The sequence below is a fragment of the Oncorhynchus nerka genome, linkage group LG25 (genome assembly GCF_034236695.1).
Source record: "Oncorhynchus nerka isolate Pitt River linkage group LG25, Oner_Uvic_2.0, whole genome shotgun sequence".
Classification (NCBI taxonomy): domain Eukaryota; kingdom Metazoa; phylum Chordata; class Actinopteri; order Salmoniformes; family Salmonidae; genus Oncorhynchus; species Oncorhynchus nerka.
In genome coordinates, this window is record NC_088420.1 from 30,655,345 (window position 1) to 30,683,046 (window position 27,702).

General features: G+C 43.6%; 1 protein-coding gene across 1 annotated transcript; it reads right to left on the bottom strand.

Moving 5' to 3' along the window:
* Nucleotides 1-1,470: 1,470 nt before the first annotated feature.
* Nucleotides 1,471-11,585, bottom strand: LOC115109364 (homocysteine-responsive endoplasmic reticulum-resident ubiquitin-like domain member 1 protein). Its single transcript, XM_029634179.2, has 8 exons — nucleotides 11,215-11,585; nucleotides 10,896-10,973; nucleotides 10,231-10,308; nucleotides 8,469-8,638; nucleotides 8,180-8,290; nucleotides 5,272-5,610; nucleotides 4,283-4,382; nucleotides 1,471-4,096 (listed from the first exon to the last, which is right to left on the bottom strand). Exons 1-8 carry the CDS (start codon nucleotides 11,368-11,370, stop codon nucleotides 3,920-3,922), a joined length of 1,209 nt encoding a protein of 402 aa, XP_029490039.1. The 5' UTR covers nucleotides 11,371-11,585; the 3' UTR covers nucleotides 1,471-3,919.
* Nucleotides 11,586-27,702: the final 16,117 nt, after the last annotated feature.

Here is a 27,702-nt window from a genome sequence, read left to right on the forward strand (position 1 = left end):
GAGGGAACAGAAGACACCTCCAGGGAGATGGGGGATGGATTGAGGCTAACTTTTGATAAATTTAACATCACAAAACTGCCCCAGTAGGCTATAATTGGGCCTCAACCAGGCCAGAGTTGAAGTCCGAGGATTTGGGGGTGTTTTTTGTTGCGTGGTCTTTCTGTCCCTAGGCAGCTACTTTTGTACATGTGAGGTAGGGTTATTATAGGACAGTACATAACAGAGATGTACCCCCATAGTGGACTGGGTCAGAGGGAGCAAGATTCTATGGACCAGAAGTACTAGCTGAATTCTCTAGCCTGCCTGGACAACTCAGAGGAAGCAATGGGGAAAAAGAGTGAAATGTACTACAACCCCACACAGTAAACACAGAATGCAGTTTGCAAACCCCACATTTCTCCAACAGGTCAATGAACTTTGGATTGCAAAAGCTGTAGAGTTGGAGTGGAGGAGGGTTACCCCTTTGAACTTAAAACATTTGCATGAGATATGCTATGAAAATTGAAAACATATTTATCTGAAACAAGCTTGTGTTATTGAGTACTGTAGATGTGATATAGTATTTGTTCTGTTAGTTGACTAGTAAATTATTATTTCTTAAGAGGCAATCCTTTTAAATAAGTACATTAATTGCATCTATTAATGCAAGTCTCCACAAAATATTTATGATACAGTAGCATCCCCTAAACAGCTGTTACCAAAATAAAAACAAAAAGACAAATCAAATTGGGAACTTACTAGAGGGAAATTACAATTAGTGTATACAGTGCATTAGGAAAGTATTCAGACCCCCTGCCTTTTTCCACATTTTGCTATGTTACAGCCTTATTGGGAACTGGGAGACTAGTCAAGATCGAGGGAAAGATGAACGGTGCAAAGTACAGAGATTTCTTTGATGAAAATCTGCTCCAGAGCACTCAGGACCTCAGACTGGGGGCGAAGGTTCACCTTCCAACAGGACAAAGACAATTGACAATTGAATCCATTTTAGAATAAGGCTGTAACAAAATGTGGAAAAAGTCAAAGGGTCTGAATACATATTTTTGTCATCTGTATAACAAGGGAGCAAGTTCGCTATGCATGATTCAATTTAGTTTTTAGACGAATACAGCAGTCTGGCCTAAGCCCCACACAACTGTATGTTCCTGTGTTTACCATAATTCAGTTTTCAGTTCATTCACCTTTCTAATGAATTAAAACCACACTATGTTGACATTGCTTTCTATTTCACATCTGAGACAACCAGAAAAGCATGCGATACTCACACACAACCCTGTATAGCACATCCATCTCTGAGCAAGAGCAATACAAACTTGTTAGTCATATAGCACTATGGGCATCCCAGAATTAAACCCAGATGAAAGCAAGCTTGCATAATAAGATATGTTTTGTAAAGTGTGCAGATGTGATCGTACTTGGTAACTCTTGCATTGTTATATTTTTAAAAAGAAAGGAATGGCCAGCCAGCGGTTCCAGTTGATTGGTGTTTATTCTGACAATAGACACAAGGAAGCACATTCGACGTGCAGGACCACTATAGGTTGATGGCTGCAGATCCGTGATTGATCGCTTGCATTTTAATATCAGACTGGGTATTTTTTTTAATCAAACATCTTTACAATGACAAAAATAGTACAAAATACAATAAATGTGACGGTACCTGACGATAGAAACAAGGAAGCACGTTAGATGTGTAAGACAACAGTATGTTGATGGCTGTAGATTTGTGACTCATCTGAAAATAGCAGGGAGCTAAAGCGACCATTAAAATTAGAGCATGCTAGCTAACTCGCTCTTACAGCAATAACATGACCAATATCTAACAGGTAGCGTACACATACAGTACCAGTCAAGTTTGGGTTTTCCTTTATTTTTACTATGTTCTACATTGTAAAATAATAGTGAAGACATCAAAACTATGAAATAACACACATCGAATCATGTAACCAAAAAAGTGTAAAACAATTCTACATTTATTTTATATTTGAAATTCTTCGAAGTAGCCACCCTTTGCCTTTGACAGCTTTGCACATTCTTGGCCTTCTATCAACCAGCTTCACCTGAAATGCTTTTCCAACAGTCTTGAAGGAGTTCCCACATATGCTGAGCACTTGTGGCTGCTTTTCCTGCACTCTGCAGTCCAACTCATCCCAAACCATCTCAATTGGGTTGAGGTTTGGTGATTGTGGAGGCCAGGTCTTCTGATACAGCACTCCATCACTCTCCTTCTTGGTCAAATAGCCCTTACACAGCCTGGATAGTCCCACTAAACGCAAACCAGATGAGAGGGTGTATTCCTGCAGAATGCTGTGGTAGCCATGCTGGTTGAGCGTGCCTTGAATTCTAAATAAATCACTGACAGTGTCACCAGCAAAGCACCACCACAACATCACACATCCCCCTCCATGCTTCATGGTGGGAACCACACATGCGGAGATCATCTGTTCACCTACTCCATGTCTCACAAAGACACTGCAGTTGTAATCAAAAAACTCAAATTTGGACTCATCAGACAGATTTCCACCAGTCTAATGTCCATTGCTCATGTTTCTTGGCCCAAGCAAGTCTCTTATTATTGGTGTTCTTTAGTAGTGGTTCTTTGCAGCAATTCGACCGTGAAGGCCTGATTCACGCAGTCTCCTCTCAACAATGTTGAGATGTCTCTTACTTAGACTCTGTGAGGTGCAATCTGAGGGGCCGTTAATTGCCCATTTCTGAGGCTGGTAACTCTATATGAACTTATACTCTGCAGCAGAGGTAACTCTGGGTCTTTTCTTCCTGTGGCGGTCCTCATGAGAGCTAGTTTCATCATAGTGCTTGCTGGTTTTTCAGCTGCACTTGAAAAACTTTCAAAGTTCTTACATTTCCAGATTGACTGACCTTCATGTCTTAAAGTAATGATGGACTGTCATTTCTCTTCGCTTATTTGAGCTGTTCTTGCCCTAATATGGACTTGTTATTTTACCAAATAGGGCTATCTTCTGTGTACCAACCCTACCTTGTCACAACACAACTGCTTGGCTCAAACACATTAAAATAAGAAATTCCAGAAATTAACAAGGCAAATTAATTGAAATGCATTCCCAGTGACTACCTCATGAAGCTGGTTGAAAGAATGCCAAGAGCATGCAAAGCTATCATCAAGGCAAAGGGTGGCTACTTTGAAGTCTCACATGAAATATATTTTGATTTGTTTTACACTTTTTTGGTCACTAAATGTTTCCATGTGTCTTATTTCATAATTTTGATGTCTTCACTATTATTCTAAAATGTAGAAAATATCAAAAATAAAAAACCCTTGTATGAGTAGGTGTGCCTCACCTTTTGACAGGTACTGTACATAGTGAACTCCTAAACATTGTAAATATGAATACAGTCATTTCAGAACGTGGCCTACCACCTGAATGTCAATAACAGACTGGAAAGAATTGAAGTTTGCGATCTCTCCCTATCTGCAAGCATGACCAATGGCATAACAACTTACTGATATGTAAATTTAACCAACCAATAGGAATACACAATCAAAATACAGGTTTCTGCAGTGTCAAGTGGAAACATAACCAACCCTGTTACACAGACAATAGAATAATATTTACATTTTTTGTTCCAATAGTCATTTACAGTATATACAACCATTTGGCAGCGAGAAGTGTATGTACTATACTGCATATACAACCATTTGGTCACTATCATAAGGCAGGAAGTGCCGAATGAACCACCATATCCCTAAACACACACAACAGACTACAGGCAGGGATTTGTATGCATTGAAGCCCTAAATCATTCAGGATTTCTCACAAATAGTCCAGGCATCTACTATCCAGAGGTCCAAAGAGTGAGGACTTCCCGTGACAGAGGCAAGTCTAACACTCTGGGTAAATTCAGCACCAGTGTGCCCCCTGCTGGAAAAGTTGATAATTCAGTTAGCCACTGCTAGGGCCTCTGGGACGAGGGAGGCAAAGAAAGCTTTGAAAAAGATCCAGGCAGTCCAAACGATGGACACCCTGTGTGGAGGCACCAGCACTGCAGTCAGGGGGTGTGGTTCATCAACCTCAGCCTCCGCCCCGGCCCCCTCTTCTCCTGCAGGGTCCTCCATCTGAGAGAAGAGGAGAAACTGTTAGCCCCACCGCCAGAGTTGAGATATAAACAGACTGTATTTATTCAAAACTGTTACTGAAACGCTACATGCTGTGTGAGGAATGTTACTACATAAGGGCAGTAGCTAAATGCCTTGTTAATAAAGCCATCTCTGTTTTCCACCGCCAGAGTGAATGTGTCTTACAGGTGGAACTGGGTTCCTGTCCTGGATGACCTCGGGGACCTGGTTGTTGGGACCTCTGACCAGGGGCCTTCTCCTGAAGGGGAACCAGCCTGCTGTGTGCCTGAGTGGAAGACAACAGGGATTAATAAAGTAGATCTGCATGATTTTTCTTAAACTGTGTGTTTATTACAGAGTCATAGCATACAGTCAAAGTACACAGGATACATGTTATTTGTGAGTACATCTTATTCACGTGGTGGTGAATTTCATGTTATTAATGGTTAAGAACAGGAAGTGCAAAAAAAGAGGCAGTACCAACTCACTGATATGATAATAATGGAAACTCTGTTTACATTCCCAGGACCAGTACAACTAACAGATAATGAAAATGTTCTTTTCATCCTTTTTTCTATTCTGGTTAGAGCCAGTTTGCGCTGATCTGTGAAGGGAGTAGTACACAGCGTTGTACAAGATCTTCAGTTTCTTGGCAATTTGTCGCATGGAATAGCCATATTTTCTCAAAACAAGAATAGACTGACAAGTTTCAGAAGAAAGTTCTTTGTTTCTGGCCATTTTGAGCCTGTAATCGAACCCACAAATGCTGATGCTCCAGATACTCAACTAGTCTAAAGAAGGACAGTTTTATTGCTTCTTTAAATCAGAACAACAGTTTTCAGCTGTACTAACATTATTGCAAAAGGGTTTTCTAATGATCAATTAGCCTTTTAAAATGATAAACTTGGATTAGCTAACAACTTGCCACTGGAACACAGGAGAGATGGTGGCTGACAATGGGCCTCTGTACGCCTATGTAGATTTTCCATAAAAATCTGCCGTTTCCAGCTACAATAGTAATTTACAACATTGACAATGTCTACACTGCATTTCTGATCAATTTGATGTTATTTTAAATGGACAAAAACAAATATTTTCTTTCAAAAACAAGGACATTTCTACGTGACCCCAAACTTTTGAGAACAAACAAACAGCCACAAAAACAGCAAACTCACAGGTACATAAGGAGGAGGCTGCTCATGACCAGGACGAAGCGGCTCAGGCTGGAGTAGAAGTAGACGATGCTGAGGAAGACACCCAGACGTGCAGCCGTGTACACCCAGTCAAGCCAATCCCGATTGATATCCTCCTCATCCTCCATCACAGGTCCGCCCTGGGCGTTCATCCGCAGGTTCTGATTGGCTGCTCCCGGGTTGATGAATGCGGCATCCTGTGCATTCTGATTGGCTGGCAGGGCTGCTGGGATAGCGGCTTGGTGGGGTGCGACAGGCAGGGATGGGCCGGCGGCTGGGGCAAAGGGGGCAGAGGCTGCTGCTGCTGCGTAGGCTGCATGGCTTTGGGACAAAAGACAGACACAGTCTAAGCAAAACACACTTCAAGTATTTTCCCTGCTTAACCCTTGCCTACAATTTCCGTGCCCCCGCAAAAATCTAATTAAAATCCCCAAGAAAATGTGTCTAAGCTAGAGATGTTTTTTTGCATGGGCTGCTTCTCAATCCACCCCATCTGCCAATATCACCCTAGACTGGTATATGTCAGACCATGACACATCCCGAAAATCGTTCTTCTTAAGAAAATGTCCGTAGCGTCAGCACAGTTTGGCCTACAAACTATTCTATTGAAAGATGATACCCTCACGAAAACGACAGTTCTAAAGACACCCACAAACTTCACAAGACTCATCTGAAGTTGGTACAGCCTCTTCTGCCAACTTCTGTCTGTAGCCTCCAAACGGTTTGGGCTACACACTAATATGACGTCTCAGTGGAAAGCTGACTCCTACGAACACGATGGTGTTCTGCGTTTTGCTCTAGGACGCCCACAAGTATCACAAGACTCGCGTGAAGGTCCCCGGTAGGGTTTTTCTTGATTTTTAATATTTTCTACATTGTAGAATAATAGTGAAGGTATCAAAACCATGAACACATATGGAATCAGATGTTCAACAAATCTAAATATATTTTATATATTCTTCAAAGCAGCCATCCTTTGCCTTGATGACAGCTTTGCATACTCTTGGCATTCTCTCAGCCAGCTTCATGATGAATGATTTCCCAACAGTCTTGAAGGAGTTCCCACATATGCTGAGCACTTGTTGGCTTTTCCTTCACTCTGTGGTCTAACTCATACAAAACCATCTCAATTGGGTTGAGGTTGGGTGATTGTGGAGGCCAGGTCATCTGATGCAGCACTCCATCACTCTCCTTCTTGGTCAAATAGCCCTTACACAGCCTGGAGGTGTGTGGGGTCATTGTTCTGTTGAAAAACAAATGATAGTCCCACTAAGCGCAAACCAGATGGGAGTGCATATCGCTGCAGAATGCTGTGGTAGCCATGCCGGTTAAGTCTGCCTTGAATTCTAAATAAATCACAGACAGTGTCACAAAGCACCCCCACACCTCCTCCTACATGCTTCATGGTGGGGAACCACACATGCAGAGATTCCACGTTCACCTACTCTGCATCTCACAAAGACACGGCAGTTGGAACCAAAAATCTAAAATTTGGACTCATCAGACCAAAGGACAGATTTCCACTGGTCTAATGTCCATTGCTCGTGTTTCTTGGCCCAAGCAAGGCTCTTCATATTATTGGTGTTCTTTAGAGTGGTTTAATTGCAGCGATTTGACCATGATGGCCTGATTCACACAGTCTCCTCTGAACAGTTGATGTTGAGATGTGTCTGTTATTTGAACTCTGAAGCAGAGTGGCTGCAATCTGAGGTGCAGTTAACTCTAATGAACTTATCCTCTGCAGCAGAGGTAACTCTGGGTCATTCTTTCCCGTGGGGGTCCTCATGAGAGCTAGTTTCATCATAGCGCTTGATGGATTTACAACTGCACTTGAAAAAACGTTCAATATTCTTGAATTTCTTCCAGATTACTGACCATCATGTCTTAAAGTAATGATGGACTGTCGTTTCTCTTTGCTTATTTGAGCTGTTCTTGCCATAATATGGACTTATTTTACCAAATAGGGCTATGTTCCAGGTGACTACATCATGAAGCTGGTTGAGATAACGTCAAGAGTGTGCAAAGCTGTAATTTTTTTTACATTTTACCTTTATTTTACTAGGCAAGTCAGTTAAGAACAAATTCTTATTTTCAATGATGGCCTAGGAACAGTGGGTTAACTGCCTTGTTCAGGGGCAGAACGACAGATTATTACCTTGTCAGCTCGGGGATTCGATCTTCGATAAGCTCGGGGATTCGATCTTTCGGTTACTAGTCCAACGCTCTAACCAGTAGGCTACCTACCTGCCGTAATCAAGGCAAAGGGTAGCTACTTTGAAGAATCTCAAATATATTTAGATTTGTTTAACACTTTAGGTTACTACATGATTCCATTTATGTCATTTCATAGTTTTGATGTCTTCACTATTATTCTAAAATGTAGAAAATTGTTAATAATAAAGAAAAACCCTGGAATGTGTAGGTGTGCCCAAACTTTTGACTGGTGCTGTACATAGATTTATCCCCATATTTTAGGTACTAAACTTTCTTATATCTCTCAGATATAGGACAGACAGTTCAAAACAAACTTCCTTTTACATTTTTTGGGGGACTATTATTCCATGTAGTGAATCTGTTTTTCAATGCGTTTCTATTGGCTAATAGCAGTAATGCCAAATTCAATGTTCCATCGAATCATTTTTGTATATATGTTTTGATAACTTAATGGGTCTTAAAATTCAAAATCAAACATCTAAATAATCCTTGGTATGACCATCTTAAAACACTTTCATATGTTAGCTTATTATTTATTTATTTTTGGATCAGAAAACCAAATAAAACCACCCAGAAGTTTGGGAACCCTGCTCTAGAGGGTTAATAATATGCTATGGCAGAACAGTAGGAAGTCACATAACTAAATGTGATAAAATGCTTGTGATTGAATACTTACTACTGCATGTAGTACTGGCGAGCATACATGTGCTGCAGCCAGAGAAGCTGTTGAGGGCTGTAGAGGGAGTAAGTGGGGAAGGTTGGGTTTGTCATCTCTGCTGCCACTAGCCTAGAAACACAGGATAATAGCAGTGTGAATTACATGTCATGTCCGACTGAAGGATAGACCAATGTATTGCAAATAATCTCTCCAAGCAATATAACTCTTCATAAAGCAACACAAGTAATATATACAGTACTAATACCACCAGCCTTATGCAAAGAATGCACCAGTCTTGTTAACTCACGTTGTAGTGTCAGGCCATGCAGTTGCTGGTGGGGTGTGAGAGGGGGCAGGGGGCCTGCGCTGTCTCAGTTCTAGTTCAGTGGGCACAGATGGGGCTCGGGAGGCACCCTCTGTGTTCTGACCGGTAGGCATGGCCGATGTTTGTGCCTCTTGCTGCTCTGATTCCCTGACCTGAATCAAAAGTGAGAAATGGTGTTACACCACAGGTGTGGACATCAGTGGATGCTCCTCAGAGGAGGACCATCCTCAGTGAATTTCTGAAAAATAAAAAGTATTAATTTTAAAAAAATTGTCAAGGAAAGATTTTTTCCTCTGTTCACAGACAGCTGATGTGTTGTGCACTTAAGTCCACAAGCGAAGGGAAAAGGTGAGAGGAGGAGAGTGTGTTGATGCGAGAAGGAATATAACGAGCAAAGTCATCATGCTGTTGGTATGTGGCTACTATGAAAGTGAACTGTGTTTGCGTGTGATCAGGGGTGTTTTCTTTCCACCAATTCTGATGAAACCCTTAAACGGAAGCAAACAGAACGGTGATAAACATATCTGAATTTGTCCAAAATAAACTCTCGTTTGCAACTGTTGGACTAATGATTACACCCTAGAAAAGCTAGATGCAGGCAAGTGTGTGCAAGGTGGTATTAAATGTGTCACTGTGTGTCACCTTGACTACTCAAACACCTACATTCTTAACCTTCATTCATAGGATAGGTTGTAGCAACTTCATGATGGGTGTAGGGAAAATTTAAGTATGATGTAGTAGTCTAAAGCTATCGATATTACATTAAGCTTGGTGAATGGAATATGAATGACAGAAAATGAATGACAATCATCCAATATGCTGAAATAAGGCCATGCTCATTCAAAAAAATACCGTCTTCCCTCATCTTAAACGATACGGACAAAGTGACAACAGAAACCATCACAGTAGACTAGAGGATTCAAAATAACATGTTTGGACAGTATCTTGCTTGTCCTTTGTTTTCAATTGTTCTAACATGAAAGGTACTTGGTCCTGGTTCCTTAAACTGCACCTGAATATGTATTGTATGATTGTTTGCATACCATTCCCAATCTGAAAAAAAAGCTTTTTACAATCCCTCACAGACATGTCTAGACCCATTTGGCACTAAAATACAGGAATATACTCTCACACATTTAAAAAAAAAAAGTTATGTGAAACCCCTAACCTAGCTATCTTTAGATCTAGCTGCATAGCTATAAGCTGCAGTAAAGTTTCAGAGATGCAAAGTTATGGTCTCCAGAGAATCCTAATGAGAGCATTTGTGCACCTGTCTCCTGCTACCCACTGAGCTGGGACTCCTCTTTCCAGAGAACAGAACAGACTCTGCTGACACATTCTCAACCACTGAATGGGGGTATAATTGAGACGATTTTGGCTGATAAGGAGTCATTTGATAAGCCAAAACGCCCTATCAACTGTGTGAGGTGGCTTTTTCCTAAGCTGCATTTCTGGCTTTGACTGTCCTTTGTCAGCTCCGGGAGCTCCCAATTATTGCTACTAGTTAATATTCATGAGGTGTGCATGGTTTCTAAAGCAGAACATGAGGGAATCACTGGCACAGCAGAACTAAAAAGTTTCATCATGGTTTGGCACAATATCTTGGGGAGCAACAACCGAGACATTGTTGACTGATGCTATTTAATGAGTAGATTTAAAATAGCTTCACCTAGGACTACATCATAACCTTCACATAGAATCCAGTGTCACAGTTTCAGATAGGGTTCCATATGGGGTACTTTACCTTTGGTCTTGCTCCTAGTGGACCTATAGGCTGAGTCCTTACTGCACACACCAGGTGCACAGTGGGTGTTAGGTCCGTCTGTGAAGTCATATACATACATGATAAGATACACCAGACAACATAAACCACAGTAATATACATGACATCCATTCTTGGCACTGGACATAGAGGGACACCCATTCAACCTTCTAAATAAAAAAATTAACAAAAAATGGCTATTGAAAAATCCTGTAAGAAAACTAGTGAACTGAGTGATCAACATCTGATCTGAAGTTTAGAAAAGGGGTTATGAGGGGCTTATAATAGGCTTGAACTCCAAGGTTGTCAAAGTCCAGTTTTCAGTCTGGGTTTTGTTCAACAATAATGATTCTAGTATTGTGATTAATTGACCAAAAAGATGAAATATACAAACTGTCCTGCACAGTTTTAAGTCACGGCAGTAATACTAAAACAACGAAGACATGTTTCGCAATTACCGGAGTTAAGGTATTTGTGTGGGCTGACTGAATCCCTGATCTAGACACATTATGTTGAATCAGTAACATTATATTTTTGACAGATGATGCCTGCAATCTGACCAGATGCTTGAAACATAACTCAGTATATAGATAGAGTTCTGAGAATATGTCTAATTGTTAGATAGGTGAACAAGCACACACACCTACCTTTCTGAAAATATCTCTTACATGCAGGTGGTCTGGGAGCAACTTGCCAGAGTAAATTAGTCTCTGATCACTTTCAGCCTGTGGGGGAAAGTGGGACAGATGTCAACACAAGACACACACTGACAGCAACCACGATTAATACACACAACTATGCATAGCCTAGCTAGCTAACTTAGCTGTTTGGCTTGAATGATTGTTATTGACAGTAGCTAGCGTCACATTAGCTGACAAGCTTCCTTGACCTATATAAACTTGGCAAGGACTTGCTAGCTTGCTCTGGTAACGTTAGCTAGCTAAGTTAACTATTACATTCACTCACCGGGTTGTTTGGGTACATTCTCGACAAATGTGTCTTCAACTCTTTCACTGACCAGTCCATGTCAACTCCTTCAATCGTTTGATCCCCGTGGGCTTGATTAGGTGTTTTTATCACAAGCTTGATTGTTTTTTGTTTAGGAAAACCAGTATTGTCCATGTTTATTTTCTTGTGACCTCTTCCAACGCGATTAAGTAGTAGCTACAATGTAGCCTCTTAGCTATCAAGTAATAATATCAACGGAGTGAGTAACTACAGTATCTGATCATCTGAAATGTCAGAGATACAAAGTAGCAATCAATTTCTTCACCCGAAAACTTTTTAGTTGAAATGAGGAAGTGGTTGACGCAGCCTATCGAGTGAAAAGGAGTGTTGTTTGGAAACACATTGTGGCTTGACGTGATTGGCTAACCAGGCTCGTGATCAAACGTGGAGGCTCGTGGAGCATGCTGTACTGCGCATGCTGTGCAAAGATTATGATACCAGCTTCGAAGCTACAGTTCACCAAGTTACATCAGTCATATTTTAAGATTTTTCCTTGGCCTGTCCAAATTATTTTCCACATGCAAAAGACAGAAACATTTCATTATATAATTGTGCTCTATACTATACTTATCAAACAAACATTTTGTGGGTTCTGGTTGAACCAAAAATAACTTTATTTTGAAAGTTAGGCTTCTTAGAATGAACATTGAAACGAGCATTATGATATTGGTGTTCAAGGGATTACACAATACAAGAAGGGTTCCATATGGAACTTTAATCTTGGTTTACAAGTCAAACATTTTTATAAAAGCACAGGATTTATTTTTACTGACAATCACAAATACACACCTGTGTTACACTTCAAAACAGTCTATCGTCAAGCATACCATCAACAAAATGTTATATTCTACTATATAGTGATGATAATGACAATAATGCTTCTGCTACTGATGATGACGTTAAATGTAATCACATATTTCACAGATGGCTAAGGAGTCTGCTGATGATAATGAAATAAGTGAATTGTCATGACCAGAGCACTTCTACCAGAGAAAATCTGATTTATTATCACCAGGGCTATAACAATACTATTTTCCTTGGTTATTGGGTGATTTCATGAAACATAGTTAGAACAGGGATCACTGACATTAGAAGGTGAGCATATGCTCTTGGTTTCCCCTCACCATTAAGTGGGGGGCAAGTCACAAGTCTCCAGCCAAGCCATGCACAGAGCACTGGGATATCGCCCTCTCCTGCCCACTCGCATGGTTCTGTCAATAAGCCCACTCTTGACACCCATTCCAAATGGGAACTACAAATGTGACTCATGCGCACAGTGCAACAGCATTACAAAAACACCCTTCTTCAAACACCTGCATACAGGTTGAAAAATCCCAGTTAGGGGTATCATCTCATGCAAGACCAAGAGAGTAATCAATCTCATCACCTGTTCATGTGGGAAAGTATACGTAGGACAAACAAAAAGATAATTAAAACAACGCATAGCTGAACACCGCGGCTCAATCACATGTAAGAACATTGATTATCCATTAGCAGCTCACTTTGTTGAAGCTAACCATCCTATCTCCTCCCTCAAATATACAGGCATTGAGCATGTTGCTCTATCAAGGAGAGGTAACATTGAGTTCCTACTACTACAAAGGGAGGCTTACTGGATATCCTGTCTAAAAACATTGTCCCTTAGTGGACTGAATATTGACTTTTGATCTCAGGTCCTTCTTTGTGAACAATTCTCTCTTTAATGAACCAGTCTTATAAATTGATATATTCTTTCTACAATTTATCAGCATACACCTAATATGTTCCCCCTGTTGATGACGCTTATTATGCATTATGGTTGAACCAAAAAATGACACGTAACAAAATGTTTTAATGAAATAGGAAACAATTAAATATTATGTCAAATTTAATTAAACAATAATGTATGTTGATGCTAATATTATGTACACTATTTAATTATGTTTCCATATGATAACAATAGCCTAATATATTCAATATGCTATAAACACATTCTTTAAAACAGTTTCACTCAATTCATTATTATTAACTTAATCATTATGACACACTACTCATTATTGTCATTGGTTGCACTAATTGCACTGTTTGTCTACATAACCTGGTTCAAGCACTCATGACTTTACCTTGAAGAAGGCACCTTGAAGAAGACACACCGAAACGTTGGTGTTTTACCCAATAAATTACTGGGAGTTTATATATGGAGCGTGCAACTCTATTTTTATAACTCTGTCAATAAGAGAACATAGCTCAGTTATCACTCCATTATCCTATTATCATAAATTGTAAATAGATGTAGATTTACAATTTAAATCGATGAAGATGAAATTCATAGGGTTTAATCACTGTGCAACTCAATCAAATTTATTTATAAAGCCCTTCTTACATCAGATGATATCTCAAAGTGCTGTACAGAAACCCAGCCTAAAACCCCAAACAGCAAGCAATGCAGGTGTAGAAGCACATGGCTAGGAAAAACTCCCTAGAAAGGCCAGAACCTAGGAAGAAACCTATAGAGGAACCAGGTTATGAGGGGTAGCCAGTCCTCTTCTGGCTGTGCTGGGTGGAGATTAACAGAACATGGCCAAGATGTTCAAATGTTATCAACTGAACCCTTACATAAGAACGAGACAATACACAGCTGAATAAGACACAATCATAGAGTGAGTGACAGGGAACCATACTGTTCATGTTGTGGTCGTCCATTGATATCAGGCAGCACTTTGACGTCATGGAAACCAAGGCAGAACTTGGCGATGAGGGCCATGACTATAAATGGGACACAAAGGACATGCTCAGTTTAACTATTCAAAGGAGGGGAAAGGCAAGGGGCTTTTCTGACAACATTACATAATGTCTCTACCGCCCAGTATGGCCCTAAACATGCTACACTCACTCAAAATCAAATCAAATCAAATTTTATTTGTCACATACACATGGTTAGCAGATGTTAATGCGAGTGTAGCGAAATGCTTGTGCTTCTAGTTCCGACAATGCAGTAAAAACCAACAAGTAAGCTAACTAACAATTCCAAAACTACTGTCTTATACACAGTGTAAGGGGATAAAGAATATGTACATAAAGATATATGAATGAGTGATGGTACAGAGCAGCATAGGCAAGATACAGTAGATGGTATCGAGTACAGTATATACATATGAGATGAGTATGTAAACAAAGTGGCATAGTTAAAGTGGCTAGTGATACATGTATTACATAAAGATGCAATAGATGATATAGAGTACAGTATATACGTATACATATGAGATGAATAATGTAGGGTATGTAAACATTATATTAGGTAGCATTGTTTAAAGTGGCTAGTGATATATTTTACACCATTTCCCATCAATTCCCATTATTAAAGTGGCTGGAGTTGAGTCCGTGTGTTGGCAGCAGCCACTCAATGTTAGTGGTGGCTGTTTAACAGTCTGATGGCCTTGAGATAGAAGCTGTTTTTCAGTCTCTCGGTCCCAGCTTTGATGCACCTGTACTGACCTCGCCTTCTGGATGATAGCGGGGTGAACAGGCAGTGGCTCGGGTGGTTGTTGCTCTCTCTTTGTACCTGTTCTACGTCATTTCCGGTCACAACTTGCAGGCTTGTTTTCGAGTTGCTGTGCGTTTTGTTGCCAACCTATTTTGCTACCTGACAACTTTACGGTTTTCACTTTTTAATTACCGTTCATATATTTATTTATTTTTTCCTCAACTTTTTCACTCCGGACGCTTTATCTGGACACGATTCGTCAGGACCTCCAACAGCCGAAGCTAAGTAGTAACATTAACATGATGCCTTCTAATTGTAGCCGCTGTACTCGCCTTACGGCGAGGATAGCTGTGCTGCAAGCCCAGCTTCAGACGCAATCGTTAGGCAAGGGTAATTTCAGTGTAGGAAAGGATGAAACAGCGTCTGTGCCACCAGTAAATACAGATAGTAGTATAAATCCCCTGGCACAGTCCCCGCAGCCGGACAACTTTCTCACGGTTTCTGGAAGGAAATGCTGTAGGAGCGCTCAACCGGTGTCGCTCATTCAGCCGACAGAAACTTTCAACCGGTTTTCCCCATTAAGCAGCGGGTCGGAGTCAGAGGCCGATTCTTCTCTGGTCTCTACTCCTCCCGTTACGGGGTCTGAGACACCGAAGCTTCCCACCATTAGCTCTGACAAATTGAAAACTTTAGTCATTGGCGACTCCATTACCCTCAGTATTAGACTTAAAGCGAATCGTCCAGCTATCATACACTGTTTACCCGGGGGCAGGGCTACCGACGTTAAGGCTAATCTGAAGATAGTGCTGGCTAAAGCTAAAACTGGCGAGTGTAGAGAGTATAGAGATATTGTTATCCACGTCGGCACCAACGATGTTAGGATGAAACAGTCAGAGATCACCAAGCGCAACATAGCTTCTGCGTGCATATCAGCTAGAAAGATGTGTCGGCATCGAGTAATTGTCTCTGGCCCCCTCCCAGTTAGGGGGAGTGATGAGCTCTACAGCAGAGTCTCACAACTCAATCGCTGGTTGAAAACTGTTTTCTGCCCCTCCCAAAAGATAGAATTTGTAGATAATTGGCCCTCTTTCTGTGACTCACCCACAAACAGGACCAAGCCTGACCTGCTGAGGAGTGACGGACTCCATCCTAGCTGGAGGGGTGCTCTCATCTTATCTACCAACATAGACAGGGCTCTAACTCCTCTAGCTCCACAATGAAATAGGGTGCAGGCCAGGCAGCAGGCTGTTAGCCAGCCTGCCAGCATAGTGGAGTCTGCCACTAGCACAGTCAGTGTAGTCAGCTCAGCTATCACCATTGCGACCGTGTCTGTGCCTCGACCTAGGTTGGGCAAAACTAAACATGGCGGTATTCGCCTTAGCAATCTCACTAGGATAAAGACCACCTCCATTCCTGTCATTACTGAAAGAGATCATGATACCTCACATCTCAAAATAGGGCTACTTAATGTTAGATCCCTTACTTCAAAGGCAATTATAGTCAATGAACTGATCATAATCTTGATGTGATTGGCCTGACTGAAACATGGCTTAAGCCTGATGAATTTACTGTTTTAAATGAGGCCTCACCTCCTGGCTACACTAGTGACCATATCCCCCGTGCATCCCGCAAAGGCGGAGGTGTTGCTAACATTTACGATAGCAAATTTCAATTTACAAAAAAAAAATGACGTTTTCGTCTTTTGAGCTTCTAGTCATGAAATCTATGCAGCCTACTCAATCACTTTTTATAGCTACTGTTTACAGGCCTCCTGGGCCATATACAGTTCCCTGAATTCCTATCGGACCTTGTAGTCATAGCAGATAATATTCAACTGGATGTGTACCAAACTCACTAAAAGTGGCAGTAATAAAGCCTCTCTTGAAAAAGCCAAACCTTGACCCAGAAAATATAAAAAACTATCGGCCTATATCGAATCTTCCATTCCTCTCAAAAATTTTAGAGAAGGCTGTTGCGCAGCAACTCACTGCCTTCCTGAAGACAAACAATGTATACGAAATGCTTCAGTCTGGTTTTAGACCCCATCATAGCACTGAGACGGCACTTGTGAAGGTGGTAAATTACATTTTAATGGCATCGGACCGAGGCTCTGCATCTGTCCTCGTGCTCCTAGACCTTAGTGCTGCTTTTGATACCATCGATCACCACATTCTTTTGGAGAGATTGGAAACCCAAATTGGTCTACACGGACATGTTCTGGCCTGGTTTAGATCTGCTGCAGTAGTTTATGTGTCGGGGGGCTGGGGTCAGTTTGTTATATCTGGAGTACTTCTCCTGTCCTATTCGGTGTCCTGTGTGAATCTAAGTGTGCGTTCTCTAATTCTCTCCTTCTTTCTTTCTCTCTCTCGGAGGACCTGAGCCCTAGGACCATGCCCCAGGACTACCTAACCTGATGACTCCTTGCTGTCCCCAGTCCACCTGGCCATGCTGCTGCTCCAGTTTCAACTTCCACCTGACTGTGCTGCTGCTCCAGTTTCAACTGTTCTGCCTTATTATTATTCGACAATGCTGGTCATTTATGAACATTTGAACATCTTGGCCATGTTCTGTTATAATCTCCACCCGGCACAGCCAGAAGAGGACTGGCCACCCCACATAGCCTGGTTCCTCTCTAGGTTTCTTCCTAGGTTTTGGCCTTTCTAGGGAGTTTTTCCTAGCCACCGTGCTTCTACACCTGCATTGCTTGCTGTTTGGGGTTTTAGGCTGGGTTTCTGTACAGCACTTTGAGATATCAGCTGATGTACGAAGGGCTATATAAATAAATTTGATTTGATTTGATGATCTTTATGGCCTTCCTGTAACATCGGGTGGTGTAGGTGTCCTGGAGGGCAGGTAGTTTGCCCCCGGTGATGCGTTGTGCAGACCTCACTACCCTCTGGAGAGCCTTACGGTTGTGGGCGGAGCATTTGCCGTACCAGGCGGTGATACAGCCCGCCAGGATGCTCTCGATTGTGCATCTGTAGAAGTTTGTGAGTGCTTTTGGTGACAAGCCAAATTTCTTCAGCCTCCTGAGGTTGAAGAGGCGCTGCTGCGCCTTCTTCACGATGCTGTCTGTGTGAGTGGACCAATTCAGTTTGTCTGTGATGTGTATGCCGAGGAACTTAAAACTTACTACCCTCTCCACTACTGTTCCATCGATGTGGATAGGGGGGTGTTCCCTCTGCTGTTTCCTGAAGTCCACAATCATCTCCTTAGTTTTGTTGACGTTGAGTGTGAGGTTATTTTCCTGACACCACACTCCGAGGGCCCTCACCTCCTCCCTGTAGGCCGTCTCGTCATTGTTGGTAATCAAGCCTACCACTGTTGTGTCGTCCGCAAACTTGATGATTGAGTTGGAGGCGTGTGTGGCCACGCAGTCATGGGTGAACAGGGAGTACAGGAGAGGGCTCAGAACGCACCCTTGTGGGGCCCCCGTGTTGAGGATCAGCGGGGTGGAGATGTTGTTGCCTACCCTCACCACCTGGGGGCGGCCCGTCAGGAAGTCCAGTACCCAGTTGCACAGGGCGGGGTCGAGACCCAGGGTCTCGAGCTTGATGACGAGCTTGGAGGGTACTATGGTGTTGAATGCCGAGCTGTAGTCGATGAACAGCATTCTCACATAGGTATTCCTCTTGTCCAGATGGGTTAGGGCAGTGTGCAGTGTGGTTGAGATTGCATCGTCTGTGGACCTATTTGGGCGGTAAGCAAATTGGAGTGGGTCTAGGGTGTCAGGTAGGGTGGAGGTGATATGGTCCTTGACTAGTCTCTCAAAGCACTTCATGATGACGGAAGTGAGTGCTACGGGGCGGTAGTCGTTTAGCTCAGTTACCTTAGCTTTCTTGGGAACAGGAACAATGGTGGCCCTCTTGAAGCATGTGGGAACAGCAGACTGGTATAGGGATTGATTGAATATGTCCGTAAACACACCGGCCAGCTGGTCTGCGCATGCTCTGAGGGCGCGGCTGGGGATGCCGTCTGGGCCTGCAGCCTTGCGAGGGTTAACACGTTTCAATGTTTTACTCACCTCGGCTGCAGTGAAGGAGAGTCCGCATGTTTTCGTTGCAGGCCGTGTCAGTGGCACTGTATTGTCCTCAAAGCGGGCAAAAAAGTTATTTAGTCTGCCTGGGAGCAAGACATCCTGGTCCGTGACTGGGACTGTAGACCCTGCCACATACCTCTTGTGTCTGAGCCGTTGAATTGAGATTCTACTTTGTCTCTATACTGACGCTTAGCTTGTTTGATAGCCTTGCGGAGGGAATAGCAGCACTGTTTGTATTCGGTCATGTTACCAGTCACCTTGCCCTGATTAAAAGCAGTGGTTCGTGCTTTCAGTTTCACACGAATGCTGCCATCAATCCACGGTTTCTGGTTAGGGAATGTTTTAATCGTTGCTATGGGAACGACATCTTCAACGCACGTTCTAATGAACTCGCACACCGAATCAGCGTATTCGTCAATGTTGTTATCTGACGCAATACGAAACATATCCCAGTCCACGTGATGGAAGCAGTCTTGGAGTGTGGAATCAGCTTGGTCGGACCAGCGTTGGACATACCTCAGCGTGGGAGCTTCTTGTTTTAGTTTCTGTCTGTAGGGAGGGATCAACAAAATGGAGTCGTGGTCAGCTTTTCCGAAAGGAGGGCGGGGCAGGGCCTTATATGCATCGCGGAAGTTAGAGTAACAATGATCCAAGGTTTTTCCAGCCCTGGTTGCGCAATCGATATGCTGATACAATTTAGGGAGTCTTGTTTTCAGATTAGCCTTGTTAAAATCCCCAGCTACAATGAATGCAGCCTCAGGATGTATGGATTCCAGTTTGCAAAGAGTCAAATAAAGTTCGTTCAGAGCCATCGATGTGTCTGCTTGGGGGGGAATATATACGGGTGTGATTATAATCGAAGAGAATTCTCTTGGTAGATAATGCGGTCGACATTTGATTGTGAGGAATTCTAAATCAGGTGAACAGAAGGATTTGAGTTCCTGTATGTTTCTTTGATCACACCACGTCTCGTTAGCGATAAGGCATACGCCCCGCCCCTCTTCTTACCAGAAAGATGTTTGTTTCTGTCGGCGCGATGCGTGGAGAAACCCGCTGGCTGCCCCGCCTCCGATAGCGTCTCTCCAGTGAGCCATGTTTCCGTGAAGCAAAGAACGTTACAGTCTCCGATGTCCTTCTGGAATGCTACCCTTGCTCGGATTTCATCAACCTTGTTGTCAAGAGACTGGACATTGGCGAGAAGAATGCTAGGGAGTGGTGCACGATGTGCCCGTCTCCGGAGTCTGACCAGAAGACCGCCTCGTTTCCCTCTTTTACGGAGTCGTTTTTTTTTTGGGGGGGGGGTCGCCGGCTGGGATCCATTCCGTTGTCCTGGTTGAAAGGCAGAACACAGGATCCGCTTCGCGAAAATCATATTCTTGGTCGTACTGATGGTGAGTTGACTCTTTCCTTTGCTCCTCCCTTCGCTAGGATGTCTCCGCCCACAAAGACGAGTACCTTGCACCTTACCCAGCGCTTCTTACGTGTGAGCAAGTAGGGAATTAGCAACGTCTCAACAGCCTTCACTTTTACCTTTCACACATAACATTGACCCCTTTGCCTGATATGGCCGTGACATAATTCTCTCCTATGTTATCTCTCTGACTTGTGGTACTTGACATTTAACAACATTGTATGATTTATGACGCCACATTATCAGTCTGATTATGTTGTACATTTTGAGATTTGTGCATGGGCATAATCCGATTCACAACAATAAACTCACCTCCATCATCGAACAGCCAGTACACATCAATGGTATTTTGATTTTCATACTGTGCTTGGACTGAAACACAGTATGAGGCATCAGGGTCTACTGTAACCAAGACAACATCCCTCTGTCAATACAATTAAAAAAAGAATGAACGTCATAGACCACAAACTGTATACTCTGAATGGTATCATACATACATCATAAAACATTTGCAGGTGTGCACACAGGTGTCGACACCCCTTTCTGGGCCTCAAACCCAGGGTTAACGCCCTCATCCGCAGCCCACACACTTCATACTGCAGGTCAAATGAGTCACTGAAAAACAGCCACAAAGACACATTAAACTTCATTCTCACTAACACATCCATAAGGAACTCATCTTTCTGATTTGACAGTGATTCACTCACTGTATAATGCCAATGTAGTTGTCAATGCAGGATGGTCTGCTCTGTCCTCCAACTCAATCATCAAGTTTGCAGACGACACAACAGTGGTAGGCTTGATTACCAACAACGACGAGACGGCCTACAGGGAGGAGGTGAGGGCCCTTGGAGTGTGGTGTCAGGAAAATAACCTCACACAACGTCAACAAAACAAAGGAGATGATCGTGGACTTCAGGAAACAGCAGAGGGAGCACCCCTCTATCCACATGGAAGGGACAGTAGTGGAGAAGGTGGGAAGTTTTAAGTTCCTCGGCGTACACATCACGGACAAACTGAAATGGACAACAACCACCCGAGCCACTGCCTGTTCACCCCGCTATTTTTTTTAATTTTTTTTATTTCACCTTTATTTAACCAGGTAGGCTAGTTGAGAACAAGTTCTCATTTGCAACTGCGACCTGGCCAAGATAAAGCATAGCAGTGTGAACAGACAACACAGAGTTACACATGGAGTAAGCAATTAACAAGTCAATAACACAGTAGAAAAAAAAAAAATGGGCAGTCTATATACAATGTGTGCAAAAGGCATGAGGTAGGCGAATAATACAATTTTGCAGATTAACACTGGGGTGATAAATGATCAGATGGTCATGTACAGGTAGAGATATTGGTGTGCAAAAGAGCAGAAAGGTAAATAAATAAATAAAATAAAAAAACAGTATAAAAACAGTATGGGGATGAGGTAGGTGAAAATGGGTGGGCTATTTACCAATAGACTATGTACAGCTGCAGCGATCGGTTAGCTGCTCGGATAGCTGATGTTTGAAGTTGGTGAGGGAGATAAAAGTCTCCAACTTCAGCGATTTTGCAGTTCATTCCAGTCACAGGCAGCAGAGTACTGGAACGAGAGGCGGCCAAATGAGGTGTTGGCTTTAGGGATGATCAGTGAGATACACCTGCTGGAGCGTGTGCTACGGATGGGTGTTGCCATCGTGACCAGTGAACTGAGATAAGGCGGAGCTTTACCTAGCATGGACTTGTAGATGACCTGGAGCCAGTGGGTCTGGCACGAATATGTAGCGAGGGCCAGCCGACTAGAGCATACAAGTCGCAGTGGTGGGTGGTATAAGGTGCTTTGGTGACAAAACGGATGGCACTATGATAGACTGCATCCAGTTTGCTGAGTAGAGTGTTGGAAGCCATTTTGTAGATGACATCGCCGAAATCGAGGATCGGTAGGATAGTCAGTTTTACTAGGGTAAGCTTGGCGGCGTGAGTGAAGGAGGCTTTGTTGCGGAATAGAAAGCCGACTCTTGATTTGATTTTCGATTGGAGATGTTTGATGTGAGTCTGGAAGGAGAGTTTGCAGTCTAGCCAGACACCTAGGTACTTATAGATGTCCACATATTCAAGGTCGGAACCATCCAGGGTGGTGATGCTAGTCGGGCATGCGGGTGCAGGCAGCGATCGGTTGAAAAGCATGCATTTGGTTTTACTCGCGTTTAAGAGCAGTTGGAGGCCACGGAAGGAGTGCTGTATGGCATTGAAGCTCGTTTGGAGGTTAGATAGCACAGTGTCCAATGACGGGCCGAAAGTATATAGAATGGTGTCGTCTGCGTAGAGGTGGATCAGGGAATCGCCCGCAGCAAGAGCAACATCATTGATATATACAGAGAAAAGAGTCGGCCCGAGAATTGAACCCTGTGGCACCCCCATAGAGACTGCCAGAGGACCGGACAGCATGCCCTCCGATTTGACACACTGAACTCTGTCTGCAAAATAATTGGTGAACCAGGCAAGGCAGTCATCCGAGAAACCGAGGCTATTGAGTCTGCCGATAAGAATATGGTGATTGACAGAGTCGAAAGCCTTGGCGAGGTCGATGAAGACGGCTGCACAGTACTGTCTTTTATCGATGGCGGTTATGATATCGTTTAGTACCTTGAGCGTGGCTGAGGTGCACCCGTGACCGGCTCGGAAACCAGATTGCACAGCGGAGAAGGTACGGTGGGATTCGAGATGGTCAGTGACCTGTTTGTTGACTTGGCTTTCGAAGACCTTAGATAGGCAGGGCAGGATGGATATAGGTCTATAGCAGTTTGGGTCCAGGGTGTCTCCCCCTTTGAAGAGGGGGATGACTGCGGCAGCTTTCCAATCCTTGGGGATCTCAGACGATATGAAAGAGAGGTTGAACAGGCTGGTAATAGGGGTTGCGACAATGGCGGCAGATAGTTTCAGAAATAGAGGGTCCAGATTGTCAAGCCCAGCTGATTTGTACGGATCTAGGTTTTGCAGCTCTTTCAGAACATCTGCTATCTGGATTTGGGTAAAGGAGAACCTGGAGAGGCTTGGGCGAGGAGCTGCGGGGGGCGGAGCTGTTGGCCGAGGTTGGAGTAGCCAGGCGGAAGGCATGGCCAGCCGTTGAGAAGTGCTTATTGAAGCTTTCGATAATCGTGGATTTATCGGTGGAGACCGTGTTACCTAGCCTCAGTGCAGTGGGCAGCTGGGAGGAGGTACTCTTGTTCTCCATGGACTTCACAGTGTCCCAGAACTTTTTGGAGTTGGAGCTACAGGATGCAAACTTCTGCCTGAAGAAGCTGGCCTTAGCTTTCCTGACTGACTGCGTGTATTGGTTCCTGACTTCCCTGAACAGTTGCATATCACGGGGGCTATTCGATGCTATTGCAGTCCGCCACAGGATGTTTTTGTGCTGGTCGAGGGCAGTCAGGTCTGGAGTGAACCAAGGGCTGTATCTGTTCTTGGTTCTGCATTTTTGAACGGAGCATGCTTATCTAAAATGGTGAGGAAGTTACTTTTAAAGAATGACCAGGCATCCTCAACTGACGGGATGAGGTCAATGTCCTTCCAGGATACCCGGGCCAGGTCGATTAGAAAGGCCTGCTCACAGAAGTGTTTTAGGGAGCGTTTGACAGTGATGAGGGGTGGTCGTTTGACTGCGGCTCCGTGGCGGATACAGGCAATGAGGCAATGATCGCTGAGATCCTGGTTGAAGACAGCGGAGGTGTATTTGGAGGGCCAGTTGGTCAGGATGACGTCTATGAGGGTGCCCTTGTTTACAGAGTTAGGGTTGTACCTGGTGGGTTCCTTGATGATTTGAGTGAGATTGAGGGCATCTAGCTTACATTGTAGGACTGCCGGGGTGTTAAGCATATCCCAGTTTAGGTCACCTAACAGAACAAACTCTGAAGCTAGATGGGGGCGATCAATTCACAAATGGTGTCCAGGGCACAGCTGGGAGCTGAGGGTGGCCGGTAGCAGGCGGCAACAGTGAGAGACTTATTTCTGGAGAGGGTAATTTTCAAAATTAGTAGTTCGAACTGTTTGGGTATGGACCTGGAAAGTATGACATTACTTTGCAGGCTATCTCTGCAGTAGACTGCAACTCCGCCCCCTTTGGTAGTTCTATCTTGACGGAAGATGTTATAGTTGGGTATGGAAATCTCTGAATTTTGGTGGCCTTCCTGAGCCAGGATTCAGACACGGCAAGGACATCAGGGTTAGCAGAGTGTGCTAAAGCAGTGAGTAAAACAAACTTAGGGAGGAGGCTTCTGATGTTGACATGCATAAAACCAAGGCTTTTCGATCACAGAAGTCAACAAATGAGGGTACCTGGGGACATGCAGGGCCTGGGTTTACCTCCACATCACCCGCGGAACAGAGAAGGAGTAGTATGAGGGTGCGGCTAAAGGCTATCAAAACTGGTCGCCTAGAGCGTTGGGGGCAGAGGATAAGAGGAGCAGGTTTCTGGGCATGGTAGAATATATTCAGGGCATAATGCACAGACAGGGGTATGGTGGGGTGCGGGTACAGCGGAGGTAAGCCCAGGCACTGGGTGATGATGAGACAGGTTGTATCTCTGGACATGCTGGTTGTAATGGGTGAGGTCACCGCATGTGTGGGAGGTGGGACAAAGGAGGTAACAGGGGTATGCAGAGTGGGTCTAGGGGCTCCATTGTGAACTAAAACAATTATAACTAACCTGAACAACAGTATACAAGGCATATTGACATCTGAGAGAGACATACAGCGAGGCATACAGTAATCACAGGTGTTGAATTTGGAAAGCTAGCTAAAAACAGTAGGCGAGGCTAATCCGCTAGCACAACAAACAGCAGGTAAAATGGCGTTGACTAGGCAACGGGGCCGACAGGTAAGACAAACAAGCAGAAAGGAGTACCGTGATTAATGGACAGTCCAGCGTGAGTCAGCTATGTAGCCAAGAGATCAGTGTCCAGGGGGCAGCGGTGGATGGGCAGGGGGGCTGGCGAGTGATTCAGGTTTTTTTTTTTTTTTTTTTTTTAACTAACAATGACTAACTAGCTTGTAGCTAGTTAGCTGGTTAGCGTCTGGAGGTTCTTGAGTGTCATAAAAATAAAAATAAGAGTAAAAGTAATAGCGATTCCGTATCACATTGGGTGAGGCAGGTTTCCGGAAGGTATAAACAAATTAAAAATCAAAAAGAGATAGAAAGTAAATGGGGTCAGAGAGTGATTGGGACGCGGTGGTACAGACGGTTAGCAGGCCTGTGCTAACAAGCTAACAGTTCGTAGGCCCGAGCTAGACAAGGTAGCAGTTAGCGGACCGGAGCTTGACAAGCTAGCCGTTAGCAGGCCGAATTAGCAAGCAGGGAGATAGCGAGGGCTAGAGAGTTAACCTTTGGGGGACGTCGCGATGGGGTGAGTCTGTTTATTTATTCCTCTTCATGCGGTGAGCTGGAGATACAGCGATTCAGAAAGCTCGCGGGCCTTGGCCAGTAGATGGATCTTTGGCGATGTCGCAGCGGAGAAGCCTGTTGAAACCCCTCGGACGATTATGTCGGCGGACCAGTCGTGATGGATCGGCGGGGCTCCGTGTCGGCAGTAGAGGGTCAGTCGAGGGTCCAGGCCAATTGGCAAATTAGGTATTTTGGACCTCTTCGGGTAGTCGGGAGATGGGTTTAGCTCGAGGCTAGCTCCAGGCTAACTGGTGCTTGCTCTGGGACAGAGACGTTAGCCAGGAGTAGCCACTCGGATTGCAGCTAGCTATTTACGATGATCCGGTATAAAGCTTCAGAGCTTGCGGTAGGAATCCGGAGATGTGGTAGAGAAAAAGCAGTCTGATATGCTTTGGGTAGATGTCGCGCTGGTGTCCTAGTTAGCGTTGAAGACCGCTAGCAGTGGCTAGCTAGTAGCTAGTTAGCGGCTAGCTTCTGATGAGGGTTCCGATTCTAAAGCATAGAAAAAGCAGATCCGTACCACATTGGGTGATGCGGGTTGCAGGAGAGTATATTCAGCCTGTGGTTGGGAAGTGAGATTAAAATATGTACGAAATATATACGGAAAAAAAGAGGAAAAAAACTATATTTACACTATACAGGACGGGACAAGACAAAACACACGTCCGACTGCTACGCCATCTTGGATGATTCTATCATCTAGAAGGCGAGGTCAACACAGGTGCATCAAACCTGGGACCGAAAAACAGCTTCTATCTCAAGGTCATCAGACTGTTAAACAGCCATCACTAACATTGAGTGGCTGCTGACTCAAATCTCTAGCCACTGTTTATGTAATAAATGTATCACTAGTCACTTTAAACAATGCCACTTTATATAATGTTTACATACCCTACATTACGCATCTCATATGTATATACTGTACTCTATACCATCTACTGCATCTTGCCTATGCCGTTCGGCCATCGCTCATCCATTTATTTATATGTACATATTCTTATTCATTCCTTTACACTTGTGTATATAAAGTCGTTGTTGTGAAATTGTTAGATTACTTGTTAGATATTACTGCATGGTCGGAACTAGAAGTACAAGCATTTCACTACACTCGCATTAACATCTGCTAACCATGTGTATGTGATCAATAAGATTTGATTTTTGATTTGATTTTATGCCAGTTCCTTTTGAACAACATCAGGAGGACATCTGACCAAACCTGCACCCTGGGGGAATAAATTATAACACATTAATTAAATCCTGCAGTATGGAACCACATGATTAACTGGATCTAGACCATTGTTCTACTAGATCTCACTACTGCAGCGATGGAGATGAGGCACATGACTGTTGCTACTGGCAGCGTCCACAGCTGAGGGAGAAGGCCCTCCCTTTTGGCACAGCAGGGTAGCAGAGAGAGAGAGAGGTTAACGGCATAGAATACAAAAAGTACAGCTAATGCACAATCAGGGATTGACATGTGTGGCTCAGCTACTTCGCTACTATGGCCTATTTATTGCCTTACCTCCTCACGCCATTTGCACACACTGTATATTGACTTTCTTTTATTCCCTATTGTGTTATTGACTGTACACTTGTTTATTCCATGTGTTGTTGTTGTTTGTGTCGCACTGCTTTGCGTTATCTTGGCCAGCTCGCAGTTGTAAATGAGAACTTTTTCTCAACTAGCTTACCTGGTTAAATAAAGGTAAAATAAAAAATGGGTTTTGAGGAGACAAGGTAGAGAGGACGCAATTGAAATCTTCCCGCAGACTATGAGAAGTCAGGAAATAGGTTCCACATGTAAGAGAGCCAGAAGGCCTTTTAGATCTTTTGAATAAAGATTCTATAATAGTCTCGCCCGTTACCTCTCATCCTGAACTCTCAGCACTTACATTTTTTTTTATCAACGCTGTCCAGGATCCTGAACCTGTCAGAATACAGGTAAAACAGCTGTGTCAATCAGAGGCCAGTGCCTGAGATGATAAACAACTTGGTTATTAAGCAAGCCTATTGTGCACACTTTTGTTCAGGCAACGCCTCCACATATAAGCAGCAGCTGTCATCACGTGAGGACATATAGGAGCTTAGTATATGCCTAAATATATGAGCCGAGG

Bases quoted from the DNA above. Each gene is read 5' to 3' on its own strand.
- LOC115109364 (XM_029634179.2), bottom strand. From the start codon at position 11,370: ATGGACAATACTGGTTTTCCTAAACAAAAAACAATCAAGCTTGTGATA. The intron at 8,291-8,468 runs GTGAGTTAACAA...CTGTGTTTCTAG, and splicing joins GCATGGCCTGACACTACAAC to GCTAGTGGCAGCAGAGATGA. The intron at 4,097-4,282 runs GTAAGACACATT...CTCTTCTCTCAG, and splicing joins ACAGGAACCCAGTTCCACCT to ATGGAGGACCCTGCAGGAGA.